The 17,911-nt window shown below is 38.6% G+C and overlaps 1 protein-coding gene across 16 annotated transcripts in view; it reads right to left on the bottom strand.

Annotated features, from left to right (window-relative positions):
- MARK3 (microtubule affinity regulating kinase 3) overlaps positions 1 to 17,911 on the bottom strand; it is a 63,817-nt gene that overhangs the window by 14,211 nt on the left and 31,695 nt on the right. For all 16 annotated transcript variants that reach the window (XM_057397127.1, XM_057397130.1, XM_057397128.1 and 13 more), the window contains 8 exons: positions 13,305 to 13,361; positions 12,124 to 12,360; positions 11,916 to 12,035; positions 11,083 to 11,182; positions 10,709 to 10,821; positions 9,793 to 9,946; positions 8,046 to 8,263; positions 1,851 to 1,954 (listed from right to left, as the gene is read on the bottom strand). In XM_057397127.1, coding sequence (XP_057253110.1) covers positions 1,851 to 1,954; positions 8,046 to 8,263; positions 9,793 to 9,946; positions 10,709 to 10,821; positions 11,083 to 11,182; positions 11,916 to 12,035; positions 12,124 to 12,360; positions 13,305 to 13,361 — 1,103 coding nt within the window. The remainder of the gene's footprint in view (positions 1 to 1,850; positions 1,955 to 8,045; positions 8,264 to 9,792; positions 9,947 to 10,708; positions 10,822 to 11,082; positions 11,183 to 11,915; positions 12,036 to 12,123; positions 12,361 to 13,304; positions 13,362 to 17,911) is intronic.

Genomic DNA, 17,911 nt, shown 5'->3' with positions numbered 1-17,911 from the left:
GTACTGACCACAAAAGGTAAGTTACATAACAACAACCAATCACAAACTAATATAGTTGCCAAGTACTACTCAATGTTAACTTTTAGATTAGTGCCCGTGTATGACAAACTGAAAAGACAGCAGTTTGCTGAGAAACTCATAGCTGGGAAAAAAAGTAACTTCAAAAGATAGTTCTTAGGAGCATGAAGTTACTCCTAAATTAATGGGACACCTGAATCTCAAGCATTCCTAGTAAACAGTATCTAGTAACTTTTAAACTTTTAAAAACGTATTGCAAAGGTATTAGCTCAAAGATGAACAAAAATATTATTAAACTAAGAAATTAAGTAGTCAAATCTATTAAAGCTATTTTGGACAGAAAGTTTCATTTTTTTCAAGAGTCTGGAAAGAAAAAAAGCTATTAACATATCAAATTAAAGAAGGGATGTTGAGCTTTAATCTAAACAAACTTGGTGATGTTAACAGGGACTAAGCAATGAAGGCTGAGACAGACACACTAAGAGACAGTACCATACAGCTGTGCTGTACTTCACAACAAAGTTGATCGCAGGCCCAGCTGGCCAGCCAGACTTTTGGCACCCTTCAGACTTACACTTGACTTTTTCCTTTGCAGAAAGCTAGGAGGAAGAGACAGGGTCAAAACCACGTTCCTTATCCCTAGGCTCCAGGAATCAACCAAGGGTCAGACACATTTTCCTTTCAACATCACAACTTCACTACCCTTCCTTATAAACTGCCAAAAGGAAGGGGAAAGATTCTGTGCAAAAAAGATAGATTTTTCACCAAATTCAACACGAGCTAGAAGTACTTTTTTCCCCACCCTTTACAATATACCATAAAATTAGGAAGGCATAGAGAAAATTGTGAAGAGTCGGAGAGAAGTACACATTCCTCCAAGCTTAAGCATCTTTATTAAGCACTATTAGCTTATGGGTGCTCTGCTGGCAACAGTGAATAACTTGTTACCACCTTTTGAGACAAGTAAAATTTTGTGAAGATCAGCTAGTTGGAACTAAAACGCCTCAGCCAGCTGGGAAATTTGGTGGTAGAACAGTTGTTCTTTACAACTGTTAATCTATACCTAATGTTTGCGTTCACTATTGTATTAATTTTCCACAACTCTCCTCAGTCTTTGGTACACAGGGAAAGACAGCACTAGATGTGGCTACATACGAACTCGTTAACTCCAATTCCACTGCATGCTCCAGTAAGGCTTTCATTCACTAAAGTTAAGAGGAAACCTGTTATTTTGCTGTTTTCACTTAGACTACAGCAATATCAGTGCTTTCCTTTTCAAGATGAGTTCTGCAAATACTGGGAAGAAATGAAGACTACAAAACATAAGTAAAAAAACATTTCTGGTCCAAGACAATGGCCTATACTGTCTAATCTTTGCTCAGAAAAAAATTACTTTCTACTTTTCACAGAAAAAACAGTATGCCAAATGATCCCAACAGAGTACAGTTTAGAGTGAAATGTAAAAAGAGAATGGCCCAAGAGAGATGGACTTTGTAGTTTCAAGCTAAACAAGCCTCTTCTGCAAGCATATCTTTTCTGGTCACAGAAGGTAACAAGTGACTTAAGATGAAGGCTGTAAAAATTACATGTATTTAACCAGAAACCAGGAATTTATTTTTACATTCCAAGTATAAAGACTATGTATTAAATATAGGAAAAAAAAAAACAAACCCAGAAAATAACACAACATACTTACAGGTGCTCCGTAATGCTCTGTACTCACCTTTCATTTAGAATTACACTAGAATACTGATTTTGTTTAAATTAGGTATTATAATTTTTTGGATATGTGAAGACAAAAGACATATACCATAGGAAGACATTTTATATACCTGTTCTTCTTGCCATTTTGTATCACTGAATGCCTATCAGCAGTGGTTCTTTCACTACAAACATATGTGTTGCGCCGTGTCATTGCTCCGGGGGCAGTATTATTCTACAATTAAAAAACATAGGTTTGTTATTCCCCACAAAAGGCTTTTCTGGGGTTAAGTCTACATGTAGTTGAAGGCTGGTTTACTTCATGCTAGTTCTACAGAGTTATAAAACCTACAGTAATTAATATACAAACACTTTCCAGTATTTTTAAGAAATAATGCAATCAAAAAAATAATTCTAACAAGTTCTTGTACTTCATGTTGACAGCTCAAAATTAACACAGCTTGAAGTTTTTAATTACCAGAATTACCATTAATTCCGAATTACAAGTTCTCAGCATGTATAGCGCTCATCTACATCTGGATAGCCTATGTCTTTGTAACCTATTTTTGAAATACTTTACCACTTGTAGATTGTGGAATTTTCCTTTAAGTTAAAATCATACTCTTAAACAACATCGGAAAAACAAAGACTTAAGAAACAAATGTGGTAAAATTCAGTGGGAAGGCAAACATGGACTTATTAAAATACTATGAAACACTACACAAGTTTTTAAAACAGGGAAGAATAAGTCAAATTGAAGAGACAAATTGCAGAGAATTTTAATAAGACTTAAAAAAAATATACATTTAAATACAGGCATAATACATTGAGGATAAGAGAACCAGGGGAACTTAAACTACAGACCTTACTTTAGAGGGGAGAAAAGAAACAGAATTACTTTGCCTCTGTCTTTACAGAGAAAGAGGGTGGAGATATGCCCAAGTTGGTGGTCAACTTTCCAGGAACGACTGAGAAGCTAGGTAATTCACAGATAACAAAGTTATAAAACGTTAGATGCAATTACTGTAGGAGAACGCATGGTGGTCCAAACAAACATTCACCCCCAGGTTGTAGAGGAAGTAAAAGCTGGCAAGCCTTATATTTTTTCTCCCCACCCCAAGAACATAGTAACACAGGAAACTATAAACTGATTGGAAAGTGGAAAAAAAACTTTTAAAATTTTCTTTGAAGAAAAGAATCACAGGGCAAAGCAGGAAGCAAAATAGGCTATTAACTTGAAACATCACTGCTGGGGGAAGTCTTGGAAGAGGCTAGCTTAAGGGAATGACTGGTCAGCACCTGGATAAGCATGTTGAGTAAGGATGGCCACTAAGAATCAGGCAAGGGACTTCATGCTCAACTAACCTTTTGGAGTTCTTTGAAGAATTACTGCTATGACAGACAATGGAAATTCAGTGGGTTTTTAAAATAGCAATAAGAAAAGGTTTCATATAAATGGTCACAGTAGAGAATGACGTGAAGGAGGATAAAAAAAAAAAAAAAGAAAGGAAAAACTAGTTCAAGCACAAAAGGAGAGTAGCCAAACCTTTTCTGTTTCCAAACCTGAAAAAAACTGTTAAAAGTGGAGTATTCTCAATAACCAGCAAAAGCTCCTCTAGTACCTTAAGGCAAAGTATTTCCTATGCAGGGAGTCTCAAGCAATGCAATGAGCTGCAGACTGAACAATGAAGCCATCTTGTTTATTTAGAAGACTGCTGACCTGTTACACATCTTGCCATGAATAAAAATGAAAAAGTGAACTGCACAATCTCCTGGTGTTAAGATGTATTAAGAGTATTTTAGATTAGCAGAACTATTAATTAAATCATAAGATGTATATAAGTTGTCTCAAGGCTTGTCAAATATTCTTCACTAGATAATCCTTAAGGATAGGCATGTGCCAAGCATTACCAAAATTTCCTCCTGGTCCTTTCACTGTACTTCATTCCTTACACATCCGTTCCCTTAAAATCAAACAAACCACTGATTCGTCTACTCTCCTCTAACATTTCTCATTATACAAGGTCCCCTCTCTTTACTAAATTTGCCAGCAACTAAAGCTGTGCACCTTAGGTGAAGTTTTATTTGTATGTTCTTGAGAGGTCAAGATGTGCAAGATGCTTATTGGAGCCCAGGCAAACCAATGGTACATTGACGTATTGCATATTAATATTTGCATATCATTTTGTTCTGTGTTCCTGAATACATCAGAGAATGAAGCACCCAGAACATCCCACAGTGCTTTTCTGGTGGGAAATACGCACAATCATGGGTGGCTTTCTTCTTTCCACCTGCTGCCTTGGAACATTAAACACCTGTTTCCCTTGAGAAGATACCACATAACATTAAAATGTACTGTCATGTTGCACATCTAGAAAGACAAGACAGCAATCTGTCCTGGATCAAACTTTAAAGACAGATTTGGGAGTGGACAGGTTTTGGTATTCATACCTGAAAGCAGAGGACTCTAAAGATGCACTTTCACAGCACTTTCTGGAGCACACAGACACATGAATCAGGATACGCTTTTTTTCCGTTTGGCTCATATTTCAGAGGTCATGAGAGAAGACTGAGCATTTCAAGCTTTCAAATGTTAGTTTTAGCAAGAATGCAGTTATGGTTTTAGGTGCTTTTACACTTTTTAGTGTATAACCTTTCATGATTCATCAAGGGAGTTCTTCAGCTATGACTTTCTTCAGCAAGTCTACAGACTACTAATCTCTGGACATAGAATCATAGAACAGTTAGGGTTGGAAAAGACCTTAAGATCATCTAGTTCCAACCCCCCTGCCATGGGCAGGGACACCTCACATGAAACCATGTCACCCAAGGCTCTGTCCAACCTGGACTTGAACACTGCCAGGGATGGAGCATTAACAACTTCCCTGGGCAACCCATTCCAGTCCCTCACCACCCTTACAGTAAAGAATTTCCTCATTATATCCAATCTAAACTTCCCCTGTTTAAGTTTTAACCCGTTACCCCTTGCTCTGTCACTGCAGTCCCTAATGAAGAGTCCCTCTCCAGCATCCCTGTAGGCCCCCTTCAGATACTGGAAGGCTGCTCTGAGGTCTCCACGCAGCCTTCTCTTCTCCAGGCTGAACAGCCCCAACTTTCTCAGCCTGTCTTCATATGGGAGCTGCTCCAGTCCCCTGATCATCCTCGTGGCCCTCCTCTGGACTTGTTCCAACAGTTCCATGTCCTTTTTATGTTGAGGACACCAGAACTGCACACAATACTCCAGGTGAGGTCTCACAAGAGCAGAGTAGAGGGGCAGGATCACCTCCTTCCACCTGCTGCTCATGCTCCTTTTAATGCAGCCCAGGATACGGTTGGCTTTCTGGGCTGTGAGCGCACACTGAAGCCGGCTCATGTTCATTTTCTCATTGACCAACACCCCCAAGTCCTTCTCCACAGGGCTGCTCTGAATCTCTTCTCTGCCCAGCCTGTAGCTGTGCCTGGGATTGCTCTGACCCCGGTGTAGGACCTTGCACTTGGCATGGTTAAACTTCATAAGGCTGGCATATGCCCACCTCACATGACTAAAATGTACAGGTGCACAGCACACAAAGCCTGAAACCGGTGTCACACCACACTCCCTGACTGGCTAGCTGTGCAAGTTCATCCTTGTGGCATCACCTGACTTTTTTGCAGGAGGTGCTGACACTGCAAAAGCACATGTTGAGACTTCTGAACACAGACACGAGGTCCAATCACAGCACAAAGGATCAATTTGTGGTACAGTCTGTCTTTTTTTCTTAGAGAATCTTGTGCCCACTGCTTAGGCAGGATATTTTCCCATTAATACACATCAGGGCAAGGATTGATGTAAAAAACTTTCAAACAATCAGCTTAATGTACAATGTACTTGAGGGCACTAGTACATATTTGGTCCTAAATTATTTTCCAAACATACTATCTATTCTCCTCTTCCAGTCATCCTAAAGCTATGCTAAGGGCTCCAGGGCAGCCTTATTACAAGCACTGAGGAAAAATCCAAAGCTGTGAGTAATAAACAAGGAGTTGTTAAAGCAGGGAATTACTAGTTGCTGCTAACTATGCAACCCCTGTAGCAGGTTTTTGTTATTAATTTGGTATTTGCCCAATGAACTTCAGGTTCTTGATGTACTCTTGTTCAGCCTGAAGAACTATTTAGTTTGCAAGAGCTCAAACACAATGTCAACTTTACAAGTACAGCTTGGAGCCCCTTACTCCAACCCAGACTTAGCTCTCCGCTCTACAAGCACAACTCTTATCCTTAAGTGCATGCTTGCAAGTTTTGTTATTTAGTAAGAACAGCACACACCTGTCTAAGGGCGTGCAGTAAAGACCAGTTCTACTACTTTTCCTTTGCCTTTTTAAACAGTATTTTTCTGTCTCTTCAGCGACTTTCTCATCGTATCACTGATTTTAAGACTTAAGTGCTCAGTGAGAACAAAATCCCTCTACCTCAAAAGTTTTTTCAACTTCAGGACAATATGGTAACTCCAACATCTCTCTTTTTTTTTTCCCTTCTAGATGCATGACAAAACTGTAAAAGTCCCTAATTAGTTCCAGGAACTGTGTAAGAAGTCAGTCCTTTCCTCCACCCCCACATCCCCAGAATGCCAGAAAGCAAAAGACTCATCTTTACTGAGGGAACTGGGTGCTAGAGTTTGCACTGTCTGACTAAAGAGCTAAGAACAGAGACAGTTTTAAACACTAACTATTGAGTAACATCACAAATCCAATTCCATGTTCACCACCCTGTACCACTGCTTGTAAAAGATCAGTTGGATCAACTGCACACTGAACAAAGAAGTAACCTATGGTTACGACCTCAAATCTTATTTCAGCTAAAGTAGCATGAAATTTGAAATAAGACTACTGGAATAAAACCCCATAATTTGGGAGTGGTGTAGAATAGCAGATCAAAATACTAAAGATACTAAAGTATGTTGGAACAGTGATGCAAAGCTCTTGTATGAAGTACTACACAGTATGGAGTAAAGTTCAATGCAGGACAAAACTATTTTGAGTATCCTACCATTTTAAGACTCAGTAGTTAAGGTCTGTCACGTAAGATGAAACAAAATCCAAATGGTTTCTGGGCTGATAAGAAAACAAGGCAAAGAGCAGGTACCCCAAAATTGTGTTCTCTTGTTCACATTTATGAATAACAGCTGCTACAGTAGAAGACGTGTCTTTCCAAGGAATCTCTCTGACTGAGATCCTCCAACCAAGTCACTATCAGCCACTGAGCCAAGTGACAATACAGAGCTAAAGAAGTAAAACAAATCCTGTTGCACTTCTTTTGCTTTAGGCTGTCAAAAAGCTGTGAGCTCAGAAAGTTCTGTTCTCATTTGTTCTAAGTAAGGGTGCTGAGTATATGACCAAACATGACAGTTTTGTGGGATCAGTTTAAAAACAAAACAAAAAAAAACACAAAAAAAAACCTTAAACCACTCCACTGCAAGTTGAATAAGGGACTGGGAAGTTATTTCTCCTGTAAAAAAGGAAGTTTTTCAATACAAACCCCCAAGATTCAGAAAATAAATATTACAAGACTCAAGAGTTATTATGTGAAAACAGATTTCCAACTCTGCCTCAGAGGGAGGCACCACAGAGCATATACGTTAAAAGCCAAAAGGAACAAAGAATTTTCTGTCTTTTGACACACTGCCTATTGCTCGAACCTGTAAATTCACTAGTTATGCACTGTAGTGAAGTTTTTTTGTTGGTGCTGTTGAGATTTAGGGCAGGTGAGAGAAGCCCAGAAAGAAAAAAAGAGCCAGGCACACTAATTTTAAATACAGGTTGAATTACAAATGTTTTTAGAGCAACGCTTCTTTGATAATCTTAATATACGTAACTACGACTTCGAACAGCCTGTTTGAGAGCAAAGATTAGGTGGCTCCTTATACACATGAAACTGTAAAACAGGATAATAAAAACAGAGATTTTGTTGTTCTGTACAGAGGCAACAGAAGAGTAGCTGGTAATATCAGAAATAAGTTATGCAAAATTTCAGTGGACAGCCTTTGAGTTCAGGGTCTTTCTTCCTGTTTTTTTTTTATTTATTTTTTAAAATACCCAAATTATGTCTGTTCACTAACAGCTACTAGTGCTAACTATTAATACCTACTAACTCCTTCATAATTATTACAGGGTAACTTGAGTAGCTAGCTGACTGATTCAGGAATTAAAAAGGCAACTATATGAGATATCTACATTTACTCTGGATGAATGAGAAGTACAATCAGCACCACTGATAAATCACAGGTTTAACACTTCTTTTACCCCTCAGAAATATTTCATCTTCATAATAAGTAAGTGTTTTTACTTACACTAGGAACAGCTGAACCTTTCTTACGTTCAGGAATATCAGCCTTATTGGGATTGCTGGCATTTCCAAGCATTGGACTAGCTGGTGCAATTCCTCTTCCTGCAACTGCAGTACTGCTGGATTTTCTTGACTGAATTCCTTCCTTTTTGAGGTCACTGTCTGTAGTACTAGTCTGGCTTCTTTTGGGATACGCCACTACTGAGGGGATGGATGGTCCAGCTTAAAAAACAAGTAAAAGAAACAGGAAAATCATTTTTCTTGTCAGAAGTTCAGTAACTATTTTTCATTACAGTGGAAATGTATTCACACATAAGAATCATGCAGAGACTGGGAATCAGAGTTGAAAAAAAAGTAATTATTTAAGTTAACCAAAATTAAATGTATTTTGGACAACAGTAAAATACTGTGAAAAACAAAAGCCTTTCTAGGTTAAGATACTACTTGATTTCCATGAGAGAACCACACATGTCATGGAGGCTTCTGATGTTTGAGTACCGACACTGGTTTGACTTGCTAGGAAAAACCCATCATCTTAAAGACACTTAATAAGTAACTGACTCATTCAAACCAGACAACTCTTAATTAGCGCAAATCTGACACATGCTGTTCAAACTAACTTCCAGTAAAACTGGGCTCCTGAGACAGGCACCTGGTGACACAGCCCTGGGCCACCATCAGCTCTAATGGCTGGTGGCCTGTGCTCCTGGAAAAGCCCAGAAGCAGGGGCGGTTTGCCACCAGCCTCCCCAGCTGTGCCAGGAACAGGAAACCTCTCCAGCACACCTGAGAACGGGGCAGCCCCTTCAACAGTCGCAAGCTCCCTCTTGCCTTACTAGGTTCCTGGACACTGGAGAAGCCTGTAGGGATGTCAGGACTGTGTTTTCTGCTGCCTCAATCATACCTCCTCAGAAGACACAGAAGACATAGCTAGATATATCAACTTTGTAGCTTGTGTTTTAATAACAATCAAAAAGTGTACGTGTATATACACAAAAAATACATATATATATATAAAACATATATATATTAAAAAGTATCACAAAACATGGTAACCATCATCCCAAAAGAATCCTTAAGAAAACCAACCTCTCAATGCACTTGAGGTATTAAAAGGTAGTACTGAACAGAGACTCCTTTTATGAGTTAAGTGTCTGAGCAGGAAGATGTTTAGATATTTAGATAATCCTAAACTACTGTCTTACACACTCATTAAGCAGAAGACTTCCAAGTTTGTCTGTATCACTGTTCTTTAGAAATTTAATTCCTGCAGGACAATCAAGTGACTCTACCCTCAGGAAACAGGAAACAAGAAATATCGGTAAACTGACATTTCTTCAAGTTTTAGACACAAGCTGACCTACTAGTGTCAAAAGAAAACAAAAGCTGAACAGACATACAAGAGCATGGGGGAGGAGTGCTGTGTTTTTCATGAAAAAGGGAGTTGCATCATTCTCTTCAATTTGTGTAACAAGACTTTCCCAGCATGGTCAGGAATGCAAGGGACAACACAAAGCAGAACGTGAGAATTAAACTGGTGTACTCAGCATTCCTCTAGAAGATGTCTGAAAATTTTATAACAAAACCAATTTTTAAAAAGTATTAGTTATTCAGTAAATTATTTAGCCACCATGCTGTGAGCTACACAGTTGTTGTCACCTTCCTTACCTTTGGGGGATGGAGACAAATTCAGACACTCAACAGAACTCGAACTCACTATATTCTGCAACACTGAAAATGAGAATTGCTCACCATGATCACTGTACCGCCGCTGTTTCTGGCTAGAAGATATGCTTCTCTGAATTTTGTGATGAGGAGATTGTCCAGTGCTATTATTAAGATCATTACTTGGCCTAACTTTGGCAAGTGAAAGATTGCTGCTGGAGCTTGAATCACTTGCATCCAACTACAATACAAATGAGAATATTAAAACAAGGAGTTCAGACAAAACAAATTAAACATCTACCACATTATGGGAGCATTAACAGGGAAGCGAAAGATGGCTCTACTACACGGCAAATGTTGTGACAGCAAGGAAGTTGCTTAGAGGCCCCAACTTCTCTTAGATTCTTGTGCAACTTTCTTAGGTAAAATTCAGCAGAATTTGCAGCTCCTCAAAGGACAATCCAATAGAGAAAATCCATCTCTGCTTTCAGTATCTGTATCTCTACTACAGTAACCTCTCCTCAGAGAGGATGCATTTTGTAGAAGCCACCACATCAACTCCTGCAGCAGAGGAATCAAGAGCAGCTTACTGATGTCAAACCCTCTCAGCGTCATACGAAAAGGTAATCTACAATGCAAGAACTTTTTTAGGTTGACAGGTTTTGTCCTTGGTTCTCTTAAAATATTTACAGCTGGCACACTCACACTTGAGATCCTAGACTAAACAGAACAGTAACTGGCATACAAAGAGGAGTAACTGCTGATCGAGCAGAGTAGTTTTGGGGAGCGTAAAGGCAAGAGTTTACTGACTCATATCAGCGTGAGAACAAACACACAGTGTCATTTGGACAGTTGACATTTATGAGGAGAATAACATGGTTTTAAGTGTAATGGACTTCTGAGCAGGAATGCAACTGCCTATAGTTACTGAATTAATTTTTGCTTTTAACTTCACTAAGGACCCTTTCCGATTCCTTTGTTTCATTGTAAGAATGGTACTTACCTCCAATGATTTCCTTCCTAACAGTAAGTATGTAGCTGTGATTTCATCATACTTCATTTTACTAAGTGATTCTTGAATTTCTTCTTGAGAATATCCCATTCCTACCATAATATCTAAAAACCAAATACATATTCTGTAAGTAAGGGAAACACTCTGATGTTTAGGCTGGCTGAGTGTTGAAGTTGAAGAGAAAAAATGGAACATTTCAAGAATTAAACAAGTCAATTAAGTGTGAGAACATAAGCCTGACAAAATATCAATATTAAAAGATTAGTAACTTTTTCCCAAATGGCAAGTTAAAAAAAAACAACCACAAACCAAACCCAACCACCCATCACGTAAACTGTATTATGTTCTGAAAAAGACTTCATTACCTATTCTTTTCTGGTCCGAGATGTCTAATTCTGGTTCAAAAAAAGGTTTAAGTTCATCCTCCTCATGCCCTGCATTGATCCACCTGTCCTTCATGATTTGCTATAAAAAAAAAAAAACAAGGTTTGTTGGTATAGTGTACTTACCAGCAAAGAAAATGAGCTGTTGAAATAACAGCTCCCTCACCTACCGAACACTAAGGACTTTTCTCATTTTTCTTTTCCAGAACAGGCCCCAGCACTTACTTTTGTTTTGCTCCAGTGAGGAGAATCAACTATGTACATCAAGCTGAGGTTCTTCCCAACCAGCTGCATTCTAGCACATAGCTGAGAGCTAAAAGCCCGTAACACACACCAGGAGCAGTGTGCCAACTCTCAAGACCAGTAGGTCCAGGCTCAACTGTGGACATCCATGAAAGTCAGTATTGTTTTGGCCTTTCTCCTCCATAATGGTACAAAATGTGGGTGAAAGGCAAACACACCATAACCTAGCAGCCAGTAATTGCAGTTAACATTTGAAAATATGGAAATGATCATCTATTTACGCAGGAATCAACAAGGTAATCCCTCAGAAAAAGCTGTATGACATACGCAGTGTAGTCTCACATTTATTTTGAAAGCAACTGTGGAGTCAAGTGTTTTGTAACCATAGTAAATAAAATCTTAAAAAAACCCCCACCAAAACAGTCATATGCTCTACTCAACAACCTCCCTGCCCCAAACCTAACCCAAATAAACTATTCAGGAATGGTATGACAATAATAGGTTACAGCTCAAGAATACAGTTTGCAAAATACAATGTCTAGCTTTCTGATGCACCTTCTTTGTGCCATTACCTCTAGAGTGCCTCTTTTTGTTGGGTTTAGCACCAGGAAACGTTTGAGGAGGTTTTCACAGTCTGTGGACATGTAGAAAGGAATCCTGTACTTTCCCCTGAGCACTCTTTCTCGAAGTTCCTTGGTAACAGAAGAGCAGACTGTAAGCTATAGGCAGCAAATCACTTAAAACAGATAAACATACCGTATGTATTCTACAAAAACACACCTTTAAGTTCTGTCCATCGAAAGGAAGAGATCCACTCACAAGAGTATAAAGAATAACACCTAAACTCCAAACATCTACTTCAGGTCCATCGTATTTCTTCCCTTGAAAGAGCTCTGGAGCAGCATATGGTGGGCTGCCACAAAAGGTGTCCAGTTTATTTCCGACTGTAAACTCATTGCTAAACCCAAAGTCTGCTATTTTAATGTTCATATCTGCATCTAGCAATAGATTTTCAGCCTGGAAGAGAAAGAATGGTTTGAAAGATAAAATACTTTGATTTAGAATGCTACTGTCTGTTTTTACTCATTCTTAAAAGGCAAAAAGCTGGAATACCTATAAACATTAACTTACTTGGAAAGTCTTTCGGCATGCTTTAGTCTACCAGTCACGGATCCCCTATTTTAAAAACCTCTCTACAATGGCTTCAGACTATGGGAGCCGTTATGCTACCTGAAAACTGTGTTATTACCACCTATCTGTTTTCTCCACGGAAATGCATCCTGCGCTACTGTAACTTACATTTTCATCCATTACAGTGAAAACAAGATACAGTACCGCTATCCTTACTTTATGTGGCATTATTGCAAAAGTTTGGTAATACACATAACCTTTAAACTTTTTTCAAGAGGGGTTTTTTTTTGGTGGTGGGTAGTTTGACATCATTAAGCTATTATATGTTAAGCAAGTTATGTGGCAACACTATTAATATAAAAGGCACAGTCTAAAGAAGGGACACATCATTTCAAGCTGAGCTACAAAGCAGCTCAGTTTCATCATCATGACTGGTCCAAGACCAGAACTTTTCATACCTTCATACCTCTATCAAACTACCCTTATTTCTTTTTAGATCTCTCAGCTAACACTGACCTGCATCAGATTTGAATATGACCAAGGGTGAGATACAATGTTTTAGCAGCCTTTAAATTAATAATAAATAAAAGCCTTACAAATCCTTTTTACTTGAAATGGTTCTATAGCGTAGACATTCTCAAAACTTCCAACAATACTGCAAACAAAAACTTGCAACAATACTGCAAACAAAACTTGCAACAAAACTTGCAAAACACATGCAAAAAAATAACTCGGAAAACTGAATTTATACTACATTTTAGTGGCACAATAAAGATCAGACCCACAGGTACAGAAGCTGGTACACATTTCACACACTTTTTCCTACTCACCTTGAGGTCTCTATGAACAATATGCTTTTGATGGCAATACTGCACTGCAGATACTATCTGGATAGAAAACAAGTCCAATTATATAAGTGACATTTCAAAGAAACCAGAGTTTCAATCACAAAGTTCAAAATTTTTACTAAAGTTATGAACTTAGAGCTACCTAACCAACTATTACAGTGACCAACATATATGGGGAAAAGCTGTGAAGTAACTTAGGTGTTTGTTATTTGATCTATTTCACTTCTACTACACTTGAAAGAGAATTTTGTTTTTCCTGTGTGGCTAATTATAGACCAGTAGAAGCAATGACTTTCAGAAAGGTTACTGAAGTATTTCCATTCCAATACTATTCACAGCCATAAAAGCTTTCCCTGTGGACTGAAGTTTTCCAGGCCTTCTCCAAAGGTGATTTTTCATGCCGCAGCATGGAAAGAACAGAGTAAGAAATGGGCTTAGCTATTAGAGAAACTACCGGGAAACAGCTTGTTTGTCAAAACTTTTTCAGTGAAAAGCAACTGTGCATCTCAGGTGTGCTGTCAAAGGGTGTATGGTTTATTGTATTTTGTACAAGAGCAAGATCAATGGAAAAAACGCTATGTCTCACATGTAACAGAATAATTTCTTCCATCATAATTTCCAAGTATCATTGAGTTTTTCCTGCTTTATATAGAAAGCTGTATAAGCTATTTACACAGTACAGTGTCCTAGTACATTCCTTTAGAGTCAGAAGCATTGCTGCAGCTCTACATGTATGGAAAAGGTTATTGTTACACGATCACAAATGCGCTCAAATACATTTTACTGTCACATGCACGTGGTCAGAATTGAGGCAGATGTTACAACTTCTTAAAAGTGGAACTGCACATAAAGTGCACATAAAAGTAATTTACTGTAATAACTATGCTTACATGATGTATTTCCATTCTTAAGGTGTCCAAGACAGAAAGATGAGGTATCATTACTGTTACAAAAATAACTCATCGTCAGGCTGCCCAGCTTAGCAGAAGGATATCTTGTACTAGTAAGAAGAATACTTCTTTCTCCCTGTATTTAGAGTAGGTTAAAGTAAGGTAAGTAAGGTTCTTGGTAGGTCAGAGACCTGCCTGACCTACCAGTCAATTCTGCATGACGCTTAAAACACCAATGTTAGTGTCTTTGTGCCCCAGTATTACTGAATCACACACGTGAAAAAAAATTTCACCTCAGAAACCAAGAAATTTATGGAAAGGTGAAATATTTCCATTCCCTACCCTTTCAATCTGTTTCTGCTTGTTCCTTCATATATTGGTTCCCTCTTACAGACTCCAAGTTCAGCTTTTTACAGTTACTGAAACTGCCGAAGTGCTCTCACGCCACCACTTGTACCATCCTTTTGGTTTTCCTTCCTTTCTTCTCTGCTACCATTACTTCAGCGCCAGTCACGAGCTCACTCTGCAGGGGCTTCCAAGGCTGACAGCATGACAAACACCCCAAGCTTTATTCAGGACTGCAGAGACATGGCACCATACCACTTGCTCCTAAACTGCTTTTACTCCAGCTAAGAGCAGAAGGTCTAGCAGATGATCAATCACTAGTTTCCTTTACAGATGCTTCTGAACTACTCTGCATTGCAACAGAATAGCACAGAGACTGCAGACGCGAGTCCAACCTAAATGGAAGGGAAATAATGTGATGCATATGACATGAATAATTGAAGAACAGCTCTCGTAACTGAATGAAAAATAGCACAAAGCTGCACTGGATTGACTCCCTTGTCTTCCACCTTCCATCACTGTTTCCACTGATAGCTCCTTCACCCCCAGCCTACTTCAGTGTGAGAAATTTGCTGATGCTTGGCAGGTGGGAAGAAGGAGGGAAGAAAAGCAGACTTTTTTTGCTAGAAGCAACAACTGAAGCATTGAAATTCATTTTGGGGGAGGGATTCTTTATAATCACAGATTTTAAAGAACAAGTTAGATCAAGTTTTCTCTAGGCAGATAAACCATCCTTCATAAGGATTAAATGACAAAAGGATAGATAAATGACCTCTCAAGGTCCCTTCCACATTGTGGACCATTTTTATTTTCCAAGACCTGTCCTAACATCTACTTGCGTTAAAAATTCTACACTGCATCTGCATCAAAACTGTGGGAAGAGGAAAGGAGGCCAGAACTAGCTGCAGTAAAGTGAGGGAATAAATACACATGAATTTTTCATTCAGAGGGTTCCCCCTGAATCAGATTTTTCTGTGGAAAAAAGACTGAACCAGAACTGCTTGTAAGTCTGTAATAGCGGAAGAAAAATGAGGTGACGTTAAGAATGCAAGACATTCTGGATTTGAATTTCTCACACATGGCTGCACAAAAGGAGTTTGAAATGGAGAACTGCAGAGAGCATGGCTGTATTTTTAGTGTCCGTACTCTCTCCTGTGTTCCTTGTCAAGCACAGTATTTTTTTTTCCTGCTAAAAACCTGAACTATGCATAACAAACTGAACTAAAAAACATTTATTCTTTTTTTTTAACAAGCAAAAGGGAGAATTACCAAATTCTGCTCTTTGCCTGCTAGAAAGGAAGTGCCTTCTCAGATAAAACACAAGTGTTTGATCCAGAAATCCCATCTACTAAAAGAAGAAATATGACCTGAAAGCAAGATACAATACAACCTACTGTAAGAACTCAGTTCAATACCACAGCACAACTGCTGCTTCAGTTTAGAGAGCCACTCTCTGTTAAACCACTTAGCAAATCCACAAAAAAAAAAAAAATTAATTCCCTATTATGTTCTAAGTCTCTAACACAGAAACAGCTGCACTGAATCAGTTAAAAAGTCTACAGAGAACATTCTCCCTCCAGCAACGGCTACAAGCTATATGAAGCTATTCTGGGACTACAGCAAGGTAAAATGAATAGCTTTATGACCTGTAAACCCAGCAAGATCTAGTTTCCTTTGACACTGTCCCACAGCCAGAGTCCTAACCTCTAATAAATGCCAAGCTCTGATCAAAGTTGCCCAACTCCTGTCCTGCATGCATGTTCTTCTTTCCAGCAAAGCACAATGAGTTTGTGCTACAGGTTCTCTCCTTGGGTTATTTCTAAGGTTCTCTCTTTTTTGTCCAGCTGCTCATGCTTTTGCAGCTCTCAAGAACTTCCCATCCTTGAGATAAAGGTCCTCCAAAATTGGTTGAGCTCCACAGCCTGAAATCAGCTGTTAAGGAAGGAAAGAGCACAGCTGCCTGCACTAGCAGATAAAACTTGTAAGAAGAAACTGAAAACGTGCTTCTTTGTATTTCAGTGAATTCAAGTGAGGCCATCTCTTTATCTTTATAAACAGCAATTACTCTACCAATGTAAAAAAAACAATGAAACAAACAAACAAACAAAAAAATCAACAAGCTGACAATCTGAAGTGCATAAAAATCAGACATTGGTAAGCCAAATACCCAGCTCAGCAGGTAATTACCTTTCAAATTCTTTCCCTTCACATCTGTTTTTGAAAAATGAAGCTACATATATCTTGTACTACCCACATTATCCCATAAAATTAAGCACTGAGTGTACCTGTAAAACATGTTTGACCTGTTTCCACAAGTTCTCACTTAAAGGACAGTTGAATTGTTAGGAAAAAAAAAGGGGGAAGGGGAGGGGGGTAATTGCTGAACAAATATGCAGTTTTCAATGGAATTACTGCAAGATCTTTTCCCACACAGCTCCTGACAAACGAAATGGAAGATCAAGAGCAGAGAACCATACCAGTAGATGTTTTCACATCTGAAAGAGAACAGCAAATCCTTTCAAGTTACTCTGAAGCTCTTCAAGTGACATTACAAAGAGCAAGTCAACAGTCTGGGATTTAGAAGAGATGGCTGAAGTGGGAACAACTGCTCCACAACCCATCACATCTACTCCAACACAACACAGAAACACACACCAGAAACCCTCAATCACAAAAGCAAGCTCTCTACCTGCCAGAATATGAAAGGGAGGGAAGCAGCTTTAAGAAGATATGCAAGATGTTAAAGAGGAAGAAAAATTTTCCTTACTACCAAGCTGTATAACCCCAACAATGACAAATCACTTCTGGGGATATGAAGTCTGCAGCCGCTTTGGGGCTGTCCTGTTTATTTGTTGTGACTTTTTCTTTTTCTTCCAAAAGATTAAAGAGAATAAATACAAGATTTAAAGAGATGAGAGAAAACAAAGGAACAAGGATCTCACAAATACATTCCTTATGCTGGGTTTAATACACTTCTGTTTTTCTTTACTTTCATGGCTACTTTTGACCTTATTCCTTATATTGCTTTCACACAATTCTCACTGTATGACACAGAGGGAGCAAAACAGTTGTGGCACAGTTTCCTGTTTCCAAAGTTGTTCCTCTTGGTCACACTACCTACACTAGAGAAGAGTTTTCTTTACAAGGCATTTTGTGAAAGTCACTGATTAATTTCCTGGAAGTCTCATATATTATATCAATTTTTTTCTACTTTTGCATGGCTAACCTTAAGAAGTGAAGCCGTTAGAGCCTCCCAACACTGAAACTGTCATGTCATTGCCACATTTCACCAGTTTAAAACCCCTACATACTATTCAATAAAACACTCCTGTCCCTATTCATTATTTCACTTCA

Source organism: Pezoporus wallicus, unplaced genomic scaffold, assembly GCF_028554395.1.
Source record: "Pezoporus wallicus isolate ANWC-B61680 ecotype Strahan unplaced genomic scaffold, APGP_CSIRO_Pwel_v1 contig_7068, whole genome shotgun sequence".
Classification (NCBI taxonomy): Eukaryota; Metazoa; Chordata; class Aves; order Psittaciformes; family Psittacidae; genus Pezoporus; species Pezoporus wallicus.
Note: the sequence above shows the minus strand (reverse complement) of the source record. Positions and strands in the feature narration are given on the sequence as shown.